Source organism: Hippocampus bargibanti, linkage group LG05 (genome assembly GCF_051943395.1).
Source record: "Hippocampus bargibanti isolate YZ-2025 linkage group LG05, ASM5194339v1, whole genome shotgun sequence".
Classification (NCBI taxonomy): Eukaryota; Metazoa; Chordata; class Actinopteri; order Syngnathiformes; family Syngnathidae; genus Hippocampus; species Hippocampus bargibanti.
In genome coordinates, this window is record NC_142738.1 from 2,771,813 (window position 1) to 2,785,000 (window position 13,188).

The following is a 13,188-nucleotide window of genomic DNA, read 5'->3' on the forward strand; positions in this document are numbered from 1 at the left end:
GCTGCCGCTGCTCACCCACAGAAACACTTATCCCGTGACTGTAAAGTGACCTTGAGAGTTTTGAAAGGAGCTTATAATTACAGTAAAGTCTTGTTATATCGATATCGGATATATCGATAGTCCCGGTTATATCGATACTATTTCTATGCACGCACGGAGAAAATTACATGCAAACAGGGTCGGATATATCGATAGTCCCGGTTATATCGATATTTTTTCGGACTCCCTTGAATATCGATATAACGAGACTTTACTGTATTATTATTAAAACGGCTCTCCATTCAAGCAACTGCCTCGCCCTCACAAATTCCCGACTTGCCGATTCCCTCATTTCCTTTTACTGCCAATGAACTACTTTGAAGTAAATCGCGAAGCTTCGTTTGGGCCCGCGATTCCCAACCTGAACGCAGTCAGAGAACAAGCGTTTCAATCATTTGTTAGAAACCGCTGTCCATCTAATGTCAAAACGCTCAACAGCCGCCGAGTCCGAGACGCACGAGAACCAGATGGGGACCGCCGGAGTTGCCTTGTCCCCCGGAGAATCGTCGGAACGAGACTACCTCCTGGCTTTGTCCTCTCAGTACCAAGCGAAGCGCTACAAGGACTGCTATGACATCATGGGTCAGTCACGTGACAGTGATTCACATTGTCAACAATGTTTTGTCCAAGAAATTCGAGTTGACATTCAAGATTTGGGTCTTTGTGGGTCTCCGTTTGGACATGCAGTGATACCTCGGTTTACAAACCCCTTGGCTTACGAACGTTAAATATATGAAAATTTAACCTTGGCATACGAACTATTTTTCAGGGTACACACAGAGCTGCCACAATGAGTGATGTTTCGTTCGCGAATAAGCCTGTTCTCCTAACAAGAAAATGGCAGCCGACTTGGTTTTGTCATCTATTGCCCGCCCCCAGTCTTCGGTTAAAGACACGTGATTGGTCAAGAACGCACAGTGGGTGGGGGTAAACATTAAAGAGACAGGCAGACGACAGAGTGACAAAATGGATAGAAAACAATGAAATTTTGACTCGTTTCAACTTTGATAGTTCAAAGGCAGAGTGTAGACTGCAAGGTTAAAATATCCCATCAATCAGGCTCCACAAATAACCCGCACAAGCCATCTGTATACTTGATGCAAAAAGCTATCAACCCAGCTCAACAGAAGACAATTGATGAGGAACTAGGTAAAATTATTGCAAAGAAAGCACCTCCAAGGGATCATTCCTCAATATGGTGAAAGAAGGTTACGTTCCTCATCAAGTGTTTAATGCTGAGGAAACCGGCCACTCCATTCCAACAACCATCACAAAGGTAAATAAAACGACTTTATTATACATTACAGTTTATTTTTTTAATTATAATACCATAGCACATTTATTATACATAAAATAAGGTATATTTTGTGTAGTTTTAAGGCTTAGAAAAGTAGAAAATTATGTTTTATGGGGACCTGGGAACGGATTTTTCTTATTTTAATGGTTTCCTATGGGAAATTATTTTTTGGGATACACACTTTTCACCTGACACACTCTGTCTGGGAACCAATTAAGTCCGTAAGCCAAGGTATCACTGTACCAACGTCCAATTGGAAAGTTCTTCAGCCGATGTTTGTCGTTTCAACGCCGTTGTTGTTTTTTTTGTTTGTTTTTTTTTGTCATAGAGTCGCCCCCCGGCTGTCAGCTGCTCAAAAGCATCGCCCGAGGACCCCAAGACCCGCCCCCTCTCGACACCTCGGTTCTACTCAGCGAGATGGTCTCCCTTCCGGTTCTGATTAAACGCTCGGTCACTGCCCCTCTCATCACGCAGTGAGTCACCCAAAATTTTTATACCTGACCCTTTTTTATTTCAATTTTCACAACAAACACTGGAATATTTCCCCTCACCCCCCCAAAAAATACAATACAAATTAACTCATTCACTGCCAGGGTTTTCCCTCAAATTCCAGGACCCACAAAATATTGTCTTATGACTACATAAACATTCTACATAGCGTAAGAAACCTAAGACTCTCTTCTTTCATCAGAAAAAATAGTTAATTCCTAAATGATATGGGTCTGGAGTTATCTGAGCTTGAAATGAGGGCAGGTGTCCAAAATACATTGCAATACATACATATTGGTTTATGTAGCGCTTCAACAACAGCTGAAGCTGGAACAAAGCGCTAACATGGGCATATACTGCCCCCTTGTGGAAGGTCAAAAAACATTGCCAGACGCCATAACCAATGCTTTATCCGCACCCAAGCATGAACAAACACAACGCGGGAACGGTGATCTACGTCATATTTTCAATTACCGAATACATTTGTGAATGGCAGTGAATGAGTTAAACATGTTTGGTAAAGTGTTTTTTTAAGAAGCTCCTCAATTCACCCTTCTTTAGTTTTGGTGACATAGAGATGAGGTAATTTAAGATAAGATAACCTTTATTAGTCTTGATTCCTCAAAAAAAGCTCCTCAGCTCACTTCAAAATAGATAGCCAGCCAGATAGCTAATAGATTGCTAATATGTAGCTAGCTACATAGCCATGTAGGTAGCTAGCTCTATGGCGATCTAGGTAGCTGGCTCGATGGCCATCTAGCTATCTACCTAGATGGCCATCTAGGTAGCTAGCTAGACGGCCAGCCAGGTCGCTAGCTAGAGAGCCAGCTTTTATGGCAGTTATATTGAAATAATAATAAATAATAATACATTTCATTTCTAAGCGCCTTTCAAACCTCTCAAGGTCAGCCACATGCGCCAGCGTTCACTCAACCTGGAATAACTAAAATAGAAAGTTAGCTAGCTAGCTAATAGATAACCAAAAGCTAACTAGCTAGCTAATAGATAACTAATAGCTAGATAGGTAGCTAGCCTATAGATAGCTAATAGACAGATAGCTAACTAGATAGCAGCTAGCTCATAGGTAGCTAGCCAGCCAGGTAGCTAATAGATAGCAAATAGCTAGCTAGCTAGCTAGGGAGCCAGCAAATAGAGCATCTGCTTGGTAAAAATATAAAAAAATGGTGTTGAATTGATTGATTTAATTTCTCTTATTGAACAAACAGACTCGTTCTTATGTCACCACAGAGTGACATAAGAGTGATTTCTTTGCTTTCCACCTTGTCTCTTTTCTTCTTTGCTTATCTCAAACAAAAAAAAAAAACAAATCGTGAGCGTTACACCGTGTTGATTTTACTTCCAAATTGCGGTTGCTGGTTTCTAGTCAGAAAAGAACGCAGCTTCTTCCCCCCTCCCCCACCCAGCCTTACGATGGAACATTCCAGACTTTCCTCAAACATTCCACATCTGTTCCTTAACTGCGTTGGTGGTATAGTGGTGAGCATAGCTGCCTTCCAAGCAGTTGACCCGGGTTCGATTCCCGGCCAACGCAAGCTTTTTTTTAAAAAATTATTTATTAATGTCGGAATTGTCTTCTTCATGTCAAATCCTGTCACTCTCCCCGGCAGCGTTTCGCTAGTGAACAAGGCGGTGGTGGATTACTTCTTTGTGGAGTTGGGGGTGGAGCGCCATTTTGAAGCGCTGCGCCACTTCCTGCTAATGGAGGACGGCGAGTTCGCGCAGTCGCTCAGCGATCGGCTCTTTGAGAAGGTGAGCGGTGGGGATGAGCGCATCTCAAACGCGGAGACATTATTTGGACACAAAAATGCTATGTTGAGGATTTTATTTTTAAAAATGGCTATTGCACAAAAAAAAAAAGAAAATAAGTGAACCATTTTAAATTGATCTGTCGCCGTATTTGTCGTAAAACAAGTGTCCGATTATGCAGACGTCCTTGAACGCCTCAAAGTGTCTGGTGCTGGAAGATTATATAAGTCAGTAAAAGTGGTTGGCCAGAGCTAGCACACTGTATAATAGTTATAATAATAATAATCATCATCATCATCATCAGCATCATAATCAGCATAATAATCATCATAATCATAATAATAATAATGACAATAATAAATAAATAATAGATAATGAAAATAATGAAAATAATTATTATTATAATAAAAATGATGATAATGATGATCATGATAATGATGATTATGATTATGATTATGAATATGATAATGATACGATAATGATAATGATAACGATAATGATAATACATTTCATTTACCAGCGCCTTTCAAAACTCTCAAGGTCACTTTACAGTCACAGGATAAGTTTTTCTGTGGGTGAGCAGCGGCAGCCACACACGCCAGCATTCACTCAACCCGGAAGAAACTCAAATAGAATAGGAAGACAAATACAGTAAAGTCTCGTTATATCGATATTCTCGGGAGTCCGAAAAATATCGATATAACCGGGACTATCGATATATCCGACCCTGCGCGCATGTAATTTTCTCCTTGCGTGCATAGAAATAGTATCGATATAACCGGGACTATCGATATATCCGATATCGATATAACGAGACTTTACTGTAGATAGAAAGCTAGCTAGCAAGCCATTAGATACCTAATAGTCAGCCAGCTGGATAGCGATAGAGAATTGACTTAGCACAATATTTCTGACTAATTTCTACAATAAACAAAAGGCAAAAGAAGAAAAAACTAAATAACAAATAATATGACAACACAAACACACAGAGAGCCATTCATATGTAGCGGATTTTATTGTTAATACTGGCTATTCCACTCCAAAAAAAAACAATCAATGAACCATTTTAAAGTGATCCGTCGCCGTATTAGTAGTAAAACAAGTGTCCAATTATGCAAACTTCCTTGATGGCTTGATGGAATGGAGTGTCAGCATTAAACACTTGATGAGGAACGCCGCCTTCTTCTTTCACCATCTTGAGGAATGATCCCTTGGAGGTGCTTTCTCTGCCATAATTTTACCTAGTTCCTCATCAATTGTGTTCTGTTTAGTTGGGTTGATAGCTTTTTGCATCAAGTGTACAGATGGCTTGTGCGGGTTATTTGTGGAGCCTGATTGAAGGGATATTTTAACCTTGCAGTCTCCACAAGTTGAAACGAGTCCAAATGTCACTGTTTTCGCAGATGGGCTGCGGGCAGACCCCCGGCGAGCTTCTGACTCCGCTGGTGCTCAACTCCATCCTTAGCAAGGCGCTGCAGTACAGCCTGCACGGCGACACGCCGCTAGCTGCCAATTTCACCTTTGCGCTACGCTTCCTGCCCGACACTTTCCACCCGCACGCCCCCGACGCCCTCAACTGCTTGGAGCTGCGCTACAAGGTGACACAATCACATGCATATATTCTTTATCCTCCAATAGAAAATAGAGGCAATTGCCACTGAATGGCAGCAGTAAATATTACATTTATATTACCCAATACAAGTAATCAGAAGTAAAATTATCAGTCACACGACAAAAAAAATGGAGCGTGGGACGGCTAATCAATTATCCAATTCATTTATTTTGATTTTTTAATATTATTATTTATTATGATTATTATTTGATTATTGGTTAATGTGTTTCAGTACTTTTTTTCACTCATTTGCTGCCATTCCCGGATTTATTCAGGAATTGACAAATGTGACAAATGTGGAGCCCTATTCCCCAATTCGTTCGAGTTTTCGTTTTTCTTGCGGGAGGTGCTGATTAAAGCGCTGGTCAGACCTCTGGCAATGTTTTTCCCTTCCGCAATGGGGCAGCATTTACGTTTTGTCCATGTTAGCGCTTTGTTACAGCTGTTAGTCAAAGCGCTGTATAAATCAATATTTTTGTATTGTATTGTATTTTGTACACCCCCATTTCAAACTCAAATAACTGCAGAGTCATATAACTAAGGAATTAACTCTTTTTTTCAGATGATTTTTTTTTTCTGTGGGTCCTGCAATTTTGTGAGTGAAAATGACAAAAACCCTGGCATTGAAGAGGGTCTATATATGCATCTGTTAAAGTTTCAGTGTGTGTGTGTGTGTGTGTGTGTGTGTGTGTGTGTGTGTGTGTGTGTGTGTGTGTGTGTGTGTGTGTGTGTGTGTGTGTGTGTGTGTGTATAACCCCCCCCCCCCTCCAGGTGGCCTGGCCGCTCAACATCATCATCACGGACAGCTGCATGAACAAGTACAACCGGCTGTTCTCCTTCCAGCTGCAACTCAAGCACATGGTGTGGAGCCTGCACGACGTCTGGTTCCACCTTAAGAGGACGGGTGAGTACCCCTGTTGCATTCTGGGAAGTCCCCCAATCCCCGTTCCACTTCCCGTCGCTCAACGCTCGTCCTTTAACGCATATCGAAAATAGCGTTACGCTTGTTATTGATTGTGATCAATGATGTGATGTGTTCAAATGTCAAATGCAGCGCAAATGTGTCAGAAAACGCCATGAATATTGATTTTTGAGAAGGAAACAGCCCCAAAAATAAAAATTAGAGTCAAATGCCAAACGCCATCACAGGTCAAATTAAATGTCACAACGCTTTTTTTTAAGGGGGGGTGCAAATAAGACACGAAATGAACTTTTATGTTTATTTATTTCTGTATTTATTTATGTATGTATTCATTTATTCATTCCTTTACTTATTTATTTCTTTATTTATTTCTTTATGCATTTGTTTATTTGTTGATTCATTCCTTTATTTATTTATGTATTTATTTCTTGGTTATTTATTTATGTATTTATTTTTTCATTTATGTATTTATTTATTCCTTTATTCATTCATTTATTTATTTATTCCTTTATTCATTCATTTACTTATTTATTCCTTTATTTATCGATGCATTTATTTATTCATTCCTTTATTTCTGTATGTATTTATTTATTTGTTTGTTGGGTTATATATTTACCAATTTATTTAACCATTCATATTTATTTATTTATGTATTTATTTATGTATTCATTTATTCATTATTTATTTATTCCTTTATGTATTTATTTATTCCCTTATTTATTCATTTATTTATTTATTCCTTTATTCATTCATTTACTTATTTATTCCTTTATTTATCTATGCATTTATTTATTCATTCCTTTATTTCTGTATGTATTTATTTATTTTTTTGTTTGTTGGGTTATTTATTTACCAATTTATTTAACCATTCATATGTATTTATTTATGTATTTATTCCTTTATTCATTCATTCATTATTTATTTATTCCTTTCTTTGTTTATCTATACATTTATTTATTATTTTTATTTATTTATACATTCCTTTATTTATTTATCAGTCTATTTATTAATTTATCTATTATTTATTTATTTCTTTATTTCTTTATACCTTTATGTAATTATTTATTCCTTTATTCATTCCTTTATTTATTTATACCTTTACTTTTTTACTTATTGCAGTATTTATTTATTTGTTGGTTTATTTATTTATTTCTTTATGCGTTCCTTAATTTATTGATTAATTCTTGGATTAATTTTATTTATTTATCGATGCATTTATTTATTTTAATTCTTTATGTATTTATACATTTATTTCTTTGTTTATTTATTAATTTCTTCATTCATTCTTTTATTTAATTATTCCTTTAATCATTTATTTATTTATTTATCTATCCATGTATTTATTTATCTGTGTCTATTTATTAGTTTATGTATTCCTCATTTATGTATGTATGTATTTATTTATTTTGCTATCCTTTTATTTATTTATTCCTTTATGTATTTATTCATGTATTTCTTTGTTTATTTATTAATTTCTTTATTCATCTCTTTATTTAATTATTCCTTTAATCATTCCTTTATTTATTTATTTATTCATTTCTTTATTTATTCCTTTAATTATTTATCTATGTTTGTATTTAGTTATTATTATTTTTATTTAGTTATTATTATTTTTATTTATTTAATGACAATTCCGATAGAGAGGAGTTAGCTGTTGCTAGTTTTACTTTCCAAACTCCTAAATAGGCGGTGAGGGGCTGCACGCGATAGGCTAATAGTAAAATGAAACAACGTGGTTGCGTAAGTGTGCACACCCTCTTATACTGTAACTGGGGGATGCGGCTGCCTTTCGCGAATTACATTCCAACTTGTGTCGCACGCCTCTGATAAAGTTCAGCTATTCCGATGGATATGTCGCCTCTTTCCAACCGCTCGCCACGATCGTCATCGCAATCTTCATCCCCGCTGTGACAGCGTTGGTGAAAGGCGCCGGGCGCTCGGTTCAGTTCCGCCAGCTGCAGCTGTACCGACACGAGATGCAGCACTTTGTCAAGGTCATCCAAGGTTACATCGCCAACCAGATCCTGCAGGTGTCGTGGAGCGAATTCACCTCCAAGATGGCCGCCGCCTGCGACCTGGACGCCATTCACCGCACGCACGCCGACTACCTCAACAGGGCCATTTTCAGGTTGGTCGTCTTACTTTCTACGCCCTCCAAAATGGCGTTCAGGGGCGGAGCCAGCCAGGATTAATATCCCCTCAAGATGGCTCAAAAGCACAGACTCAACTCACTCCAACACAGTACAAAGCACCTTCAATGAATGACATATTTTAATAAACAGTTTTCCATACATAAGGCGCACCGCATTATAAGGCGCACCTTCATTGAATGACACTTTTTAAAAACGTTTCCACACATAGGGCGCACCGCATTATGAGGCACATGGTCAGTTTTTGAAAAAAAAAATCATTTCTTTTAGGTGCGCCTTTTGGTGCAGAAAATACGGTAATCTTGTATTTTATAATAATAATACATTTAATTTCTAAGCGCCTTTCACAGCTCTCAAAGTCACTTTACAGTCACATGATAAGTTTTTTTCTGTGGGTGAGCAGCGGCAGCCACACGCGCCAGCGTTCACTCAACCCAGAAGTAACTCAAATAGATAGCAAGATAGATAGCGAGCGAAGAGATAGCTAATAGCTAGCGAATCGATAGCTAATAGCTAGCAAATCGATAGCTAATAGATAGCTAATAGCTACCGAATAGATAGCAAATAGATAGCTATTAGCTAGCGAATAGATAGCTAATAGCTAGCGAATAGATAGCTATAAGCCAACGAATAGAAAGCCATAAGCCAACGAATAGACAGCTATAAGCCAGCGAATAGCTAGCTATCCACTATCTATTTTCTAGCAAATAGCTAGCTCCGTTTGCTAGCGAACAGCGTTCTTATTTATGGATGTGTTTGTTTAATCATTCATTTATTTATTTATGTATTTATTTATTTAGTTTGTTTTGTTTCTATTTTTTGTCGTTAGAGCTTTGCTAACCGAGAAAGCCGCTCCGGTGATGAACATCATCCACAGCATCTTCAGCCTTATCCTGAAGTTCCGCGCTCAGCTGATTGCACTGCCATGGGCCAACCAGCAGGGGGAGGCAGCGCACCCCAGCTTCATCGCCATGCAGCAGTCGTACAACACTTTCAAATACTACTCGCACTTCCTGTTCAAAGGTGAGCTCCGTCATACGTGTTCCGCGTTCTAAAGTCACGCAAGCCTCATGTTTGTTTTGTTTGTCGTTCAGTGGTGACCAAGTTGGTGAATCGAGGTTACCAGCCGCATTTGGAAGACTTCCTCCTGCGGATTAACTTCAACAACTACTACAAAGATTCTTGAGTTGCTGTTACGGCAACAATCAACTATTTGGATTGACAATATGCAGCGAATGGATGGATTCGTTGACACGTATGTCATTGCGATGCCTCGGATGATGTCATCATGTGTGTCGTCAAGAGTTTGAAGCATTTTGTTCATAATAATAATAATAATAATACATTTCATTTATCAGTGCCTTTCAAAACTCTCAAGGTCACTTTACAGTCACAGGATCCGTTTTTCTGTGGGTGAGCAGTGGCAGCCACATGCGCCAGCGTTCACTCGACCGGGAATAACTCAAATATAGATAGAAAGTTAGCTAGCTAATAGATAACTAATAGCTAGTTAGACAGTTAATGGATAACAAATAGATAGCTAGCTAGGTAGCCAGCAATGGTGACCCCGTTCAACCAGGAATAACTCAAATAGATCAAGTTAGCTAGCTAATAGATAACTAATAGCTAGTTAGATAGCTAATAGATAGCAAATATATAGCTATCTATCTATCTAGCTGGCTACCGAGCTAGCTATCTATTTGTGATCTATTTGCTATCTATTAGCTGGCTGATTGGCTGGCTATCTAGCTAGCTAGCTAGTTAGCTTTCTATAAATTTGAGTTACTTCCTGGTTGAGTCAACGCTGGCGCGTGTGGCTGCCGCTGCTCACCCACAGAAAAACTTATCTTGTAACTGTGAGGGCGGATTTCCAAAATTTATTTATTTAGCTAACCAGCTATCTATCTAACTCGCTACCTAGCTTGCAATCTATTTGTGAACTATTTGCTATTTATTAGCTGGCTGACTGGCTATCTAGCTAGCTGGCTATATAACTGGCTAGCTGTCTAGCGATCTAGCTAGCGAGCTATTGGCTATCTACTAGCTAGCTAGTTAGCTTTCTATTAGCTAGCTTGTTAGCTTTCTATACATTTGAGTTACTTGTTGCATGTGGCTGCCGCTGCTCACCCGCAGAAAAATTTATCCTGAGGGTGGATTTCAAAATTTTATTTATTCAGCAAACCAGCTCTCTATCTAGCTAGCTATCTATTTGTGATTTATTTGCTATCTATTAGCTGGTTGGTTGGCTATATAGCTGGCTGGCTATCTATCTAGCTAGCTATTGGCTATCTATTATCTAGCTTACGGGAAAATCGGGCCTTTGGCATCACACGAAATGGAATAATGACAAAGACAATGTTTCTTATTTGTTATTTTTAATCTGTCGACGGCAGGCAGGAGCTTGACGTTACAGATCACGTGAAAGAAAGTTCTTCAAAAGAGCAACAAACAAATGAGATGTTACATCACAATCCAAAAGTTGGCTGTCTCACGCAAGCTAACCCGTCACCGTTTCCAACGACGACGGCAAAGGATGGAATGTTTATTTTTCTTTTTTTTTCATTCATTTTTAGTGCAACGATAACCTTCAAATTGTATTTTTACAACGCAGATTCAACCCTTTTTTTTGTGTGCAAAATGTACATAAGTGAAGAATGTAAAGTGCAGTGGTACCCTGATTGTGTGTGTGTGTGTGTGTGTGTGTGTGTGTGTGTGTGTGTGTGTGTGTGTGTGTGTGTGTGTGTGTGTGTGTGTGTGTTTCCTGGAAAAAGCTAGCGCTTGGTCACATTTTTTTTTATTTTTTATGTAAATCAACTGACCCTGTAAAATGGAAAAAATATATACAGATAACATCCGACTTACGACCGAGTTCTGTTCCAACCAAATGGTCGTAAGTCGAAATGGCGTAAGTCGAAATGGTCGTAAGTTGAAATGGTCGTAAGTCGAAATAGTCGTAAGTCGAAATGCGTTCAAAATGTTGAATACAGACCCGGAGGCTAAATGATACGCAAAGTCCTCCCCCCTCTGGTGCCATCACACAGTCGATTGCTGTGCGAGCGTGAGATGCTGGCTGGCCAAAATTGTCGTATGTGTTGCCGGCCTGCTAGTGCCTTGCGGTACCAGGCGTAGAATTTAAAATTTTATAAATGAAATTATTATTATTATTATTATTATTAAAATAGTGTCTGAAGGTCGTGGTCGTAAGTACGGGTGGTTGTAAGTTAGAGCTGGTCATAAATCGGATGTTACCTGTATACAAAAATAATGCCACAAGAACAACTCCAAACTCCAAAGTCAAGGTACCACTGTTGTAAGAATGTACACACGTAAAACATGAAATAAAACAAGTATTAAGTCCAAAAAATAAATGTAAACTATGCAAAGGATTCGTTACCATCATTACCGTAAGTGCTATGAAGACAGAATGATGAAAATCCCATTGGGTGCAATACCAAAAGGGTCCATTAGGGGGTGACAGGGAGCTGATCATAAAGACATGCAATATGTCTCCCGTACACCAGGTGGCAGTATTACAGTTTATTTTCTGCAAACAAGCATTTTTTTTTTGCAGATTTTGGACCCTTTAACTCATTTTTATTGGTGTTTTGCATTTGACTAAAAATATAATGCGTGTTTTGGGTATTTTAGATGCTATAAAACGTTTTTCTGATGTCAGTTAGGAAACAAAAAAAGTGATGTCGGTTGTCCTTTAACGCTCATGCCTGACAAAAACAAAAAAAAAGCGGGAAGTTGACACTGGGCAAAATACCATTTTGAGGTTCCAGCAGTGGAAATTTTAGGCTTCCGACTCCAAATCGTCCAGTCCGTCCCCGTCCACCGTGTCGCTGCTCTCGGCGTCCAGAAGCAGGAATTTGCCGTCGTTGCTTAACGGCATGTTTTTCATCAGCTGGGCCAGAGCCGCCGGGTCCTGTCGACAATGTCAAATATTAATATTTTCTTTATTTGCTTATTTTTAACTCATTCACTGCCAGACGATGTGAAAAAATGTGTCCAGTCCAGTGCCAGGGTTTTTGTCATTGTCACTTCAATTCCAGAACCCACAGAATATTGAGTTTTAGGATGACATTAAACATTCAATGGAGCGTAAGAAATCTGATACTTTCATCAGAAAAAAAGAGTTAATTCCTAAGTCATACGGGTCTGGAGTTATTTGAGCTTGAAATGGGGGAAGTTGTACAAAATACAATACATTATTGGTTTATATAATAATAATAATAATAATCATCATCATCATCATCATAATAATAATAATACTAATACATTTCATTTATAAGCGCCTTTCAAAACTCAAGGTCACAGTCACAGGATACGTTTTTCTGAGGGTGAGCAGCGGCAGCCACATGCGCCAGCGTTCACTCAACCCGGAAGTAAATAGATAGCTAGCTAGCTGGATAGATAGCTAATAGATAGCCAGCTAGCTAGCGAATATATAGCTAACAGATCGCCAGCTAAGTAGCTAGCTAGCTAATAGATAGCTAACAGCTGGATAGATCGCTAAGAGATAGCCAGCTAGCTAGCAGGATAGCTAATAGATAGCCAGCTAACTACCTAATAGCTAGCTAGCTAGCTAGCTGGAAAGATAGCTAATAGATAGCCAGCTAGCTAGCCAGATAGCTAAAAGATAGCCAGCTAGCTAATAGATGACTAATAGATAGCTAACTAGCTCGATAGGTTGCTAATATATAGCCAGCTAGATAGCTAGGTCACTAGATATCTAATACATACAGATAGTTAATAGATAACCAGCTGACTAGCTAGCTAGCTCATAGCTAGCAATCTAGCTGGATAGATAGCTAAGAGATAGCCACGCTTGAACAACAGCTGAAGTTGGAACAAAGCGCTAACATGGACAAAAGGGAAATTCTGCCCTCTTGTGGAAAAGAAAAAAAAA

At 38.6% G+C, this 13,188-nt stretch overlaps 2 protein-coding genes and 1 non-coding gene across 3 annotated transcripts in view; 2 read left to right on the forward strand and 1 right to left on the reverse strand.

Annotated features, from left to right (window-relative positions):
* Positions 1-9,619, forward strand: part of tubgcp6 (tubulin gamma complex component 6) — a 32,321-nt gene extending 22,702 nt beyond the window's left edge. The window contains exons 15-22 of the mRNA XM_088995867.1: positions 478-621; positions 1,665-1,809; positions 3,454-3,595; positions 4,996-5,190; positions 5,976-6,108; positions 8,041-8,254; positions 9,106-9,299; positions 9,371-9,619. Coding sequence (XP_088851993.1) covers positions 478-621; positions 1,665-1,809; positions 3,454-3,595; positions 4,996-5,190; positions 5,976-6,108; positions 8,041-8,254; positions 9,106-9,299; positions 9,371-9,462 — 1,259 coding nt within the window. The 3' untranslated portion in view covers positions 9,463-9,619. The remainder of the gene's footprint in view (positions 1-477; positions 622-1,664; positions 1,810-3,453; positions 3,596-4,995; positions 5,191-5,975; positions 6,109-8,040; positions 8,255-9,105; positions 9,300-9,370) is intronic.
* On the forward strand, positions 3,306-3,377 carry trnag-ucc (transfer RNA glycine (anticodon UCC)). The gene has a single exon. It is a non-coding gene; the product is annotated as a tRNA-Gly (tRNA).
* Positions 9,620-10,965: 1,346 nt separating the features above from the next.
* The window catches only part of appl2 (adaptor protein, phosphotyrosine interacting with PH domain and leucine zipper 2), a 21,942-nt gene continuing 19,719 nt past the window's right edge, over positions 10,966-13,188 (reverse strand). The window contains exon 21 of the mRNA XM_088995869.1: positions 10,966-12,204. Within this exon, the coding sequence (XP_088851995.1) occupies positions 12,073-12,204 (132 nt within the window). The 3' untranslated portion in view covers positions 10,966-12,072. The remainder of the gene's footprint in view (positions 12,205-13,188) is intronic.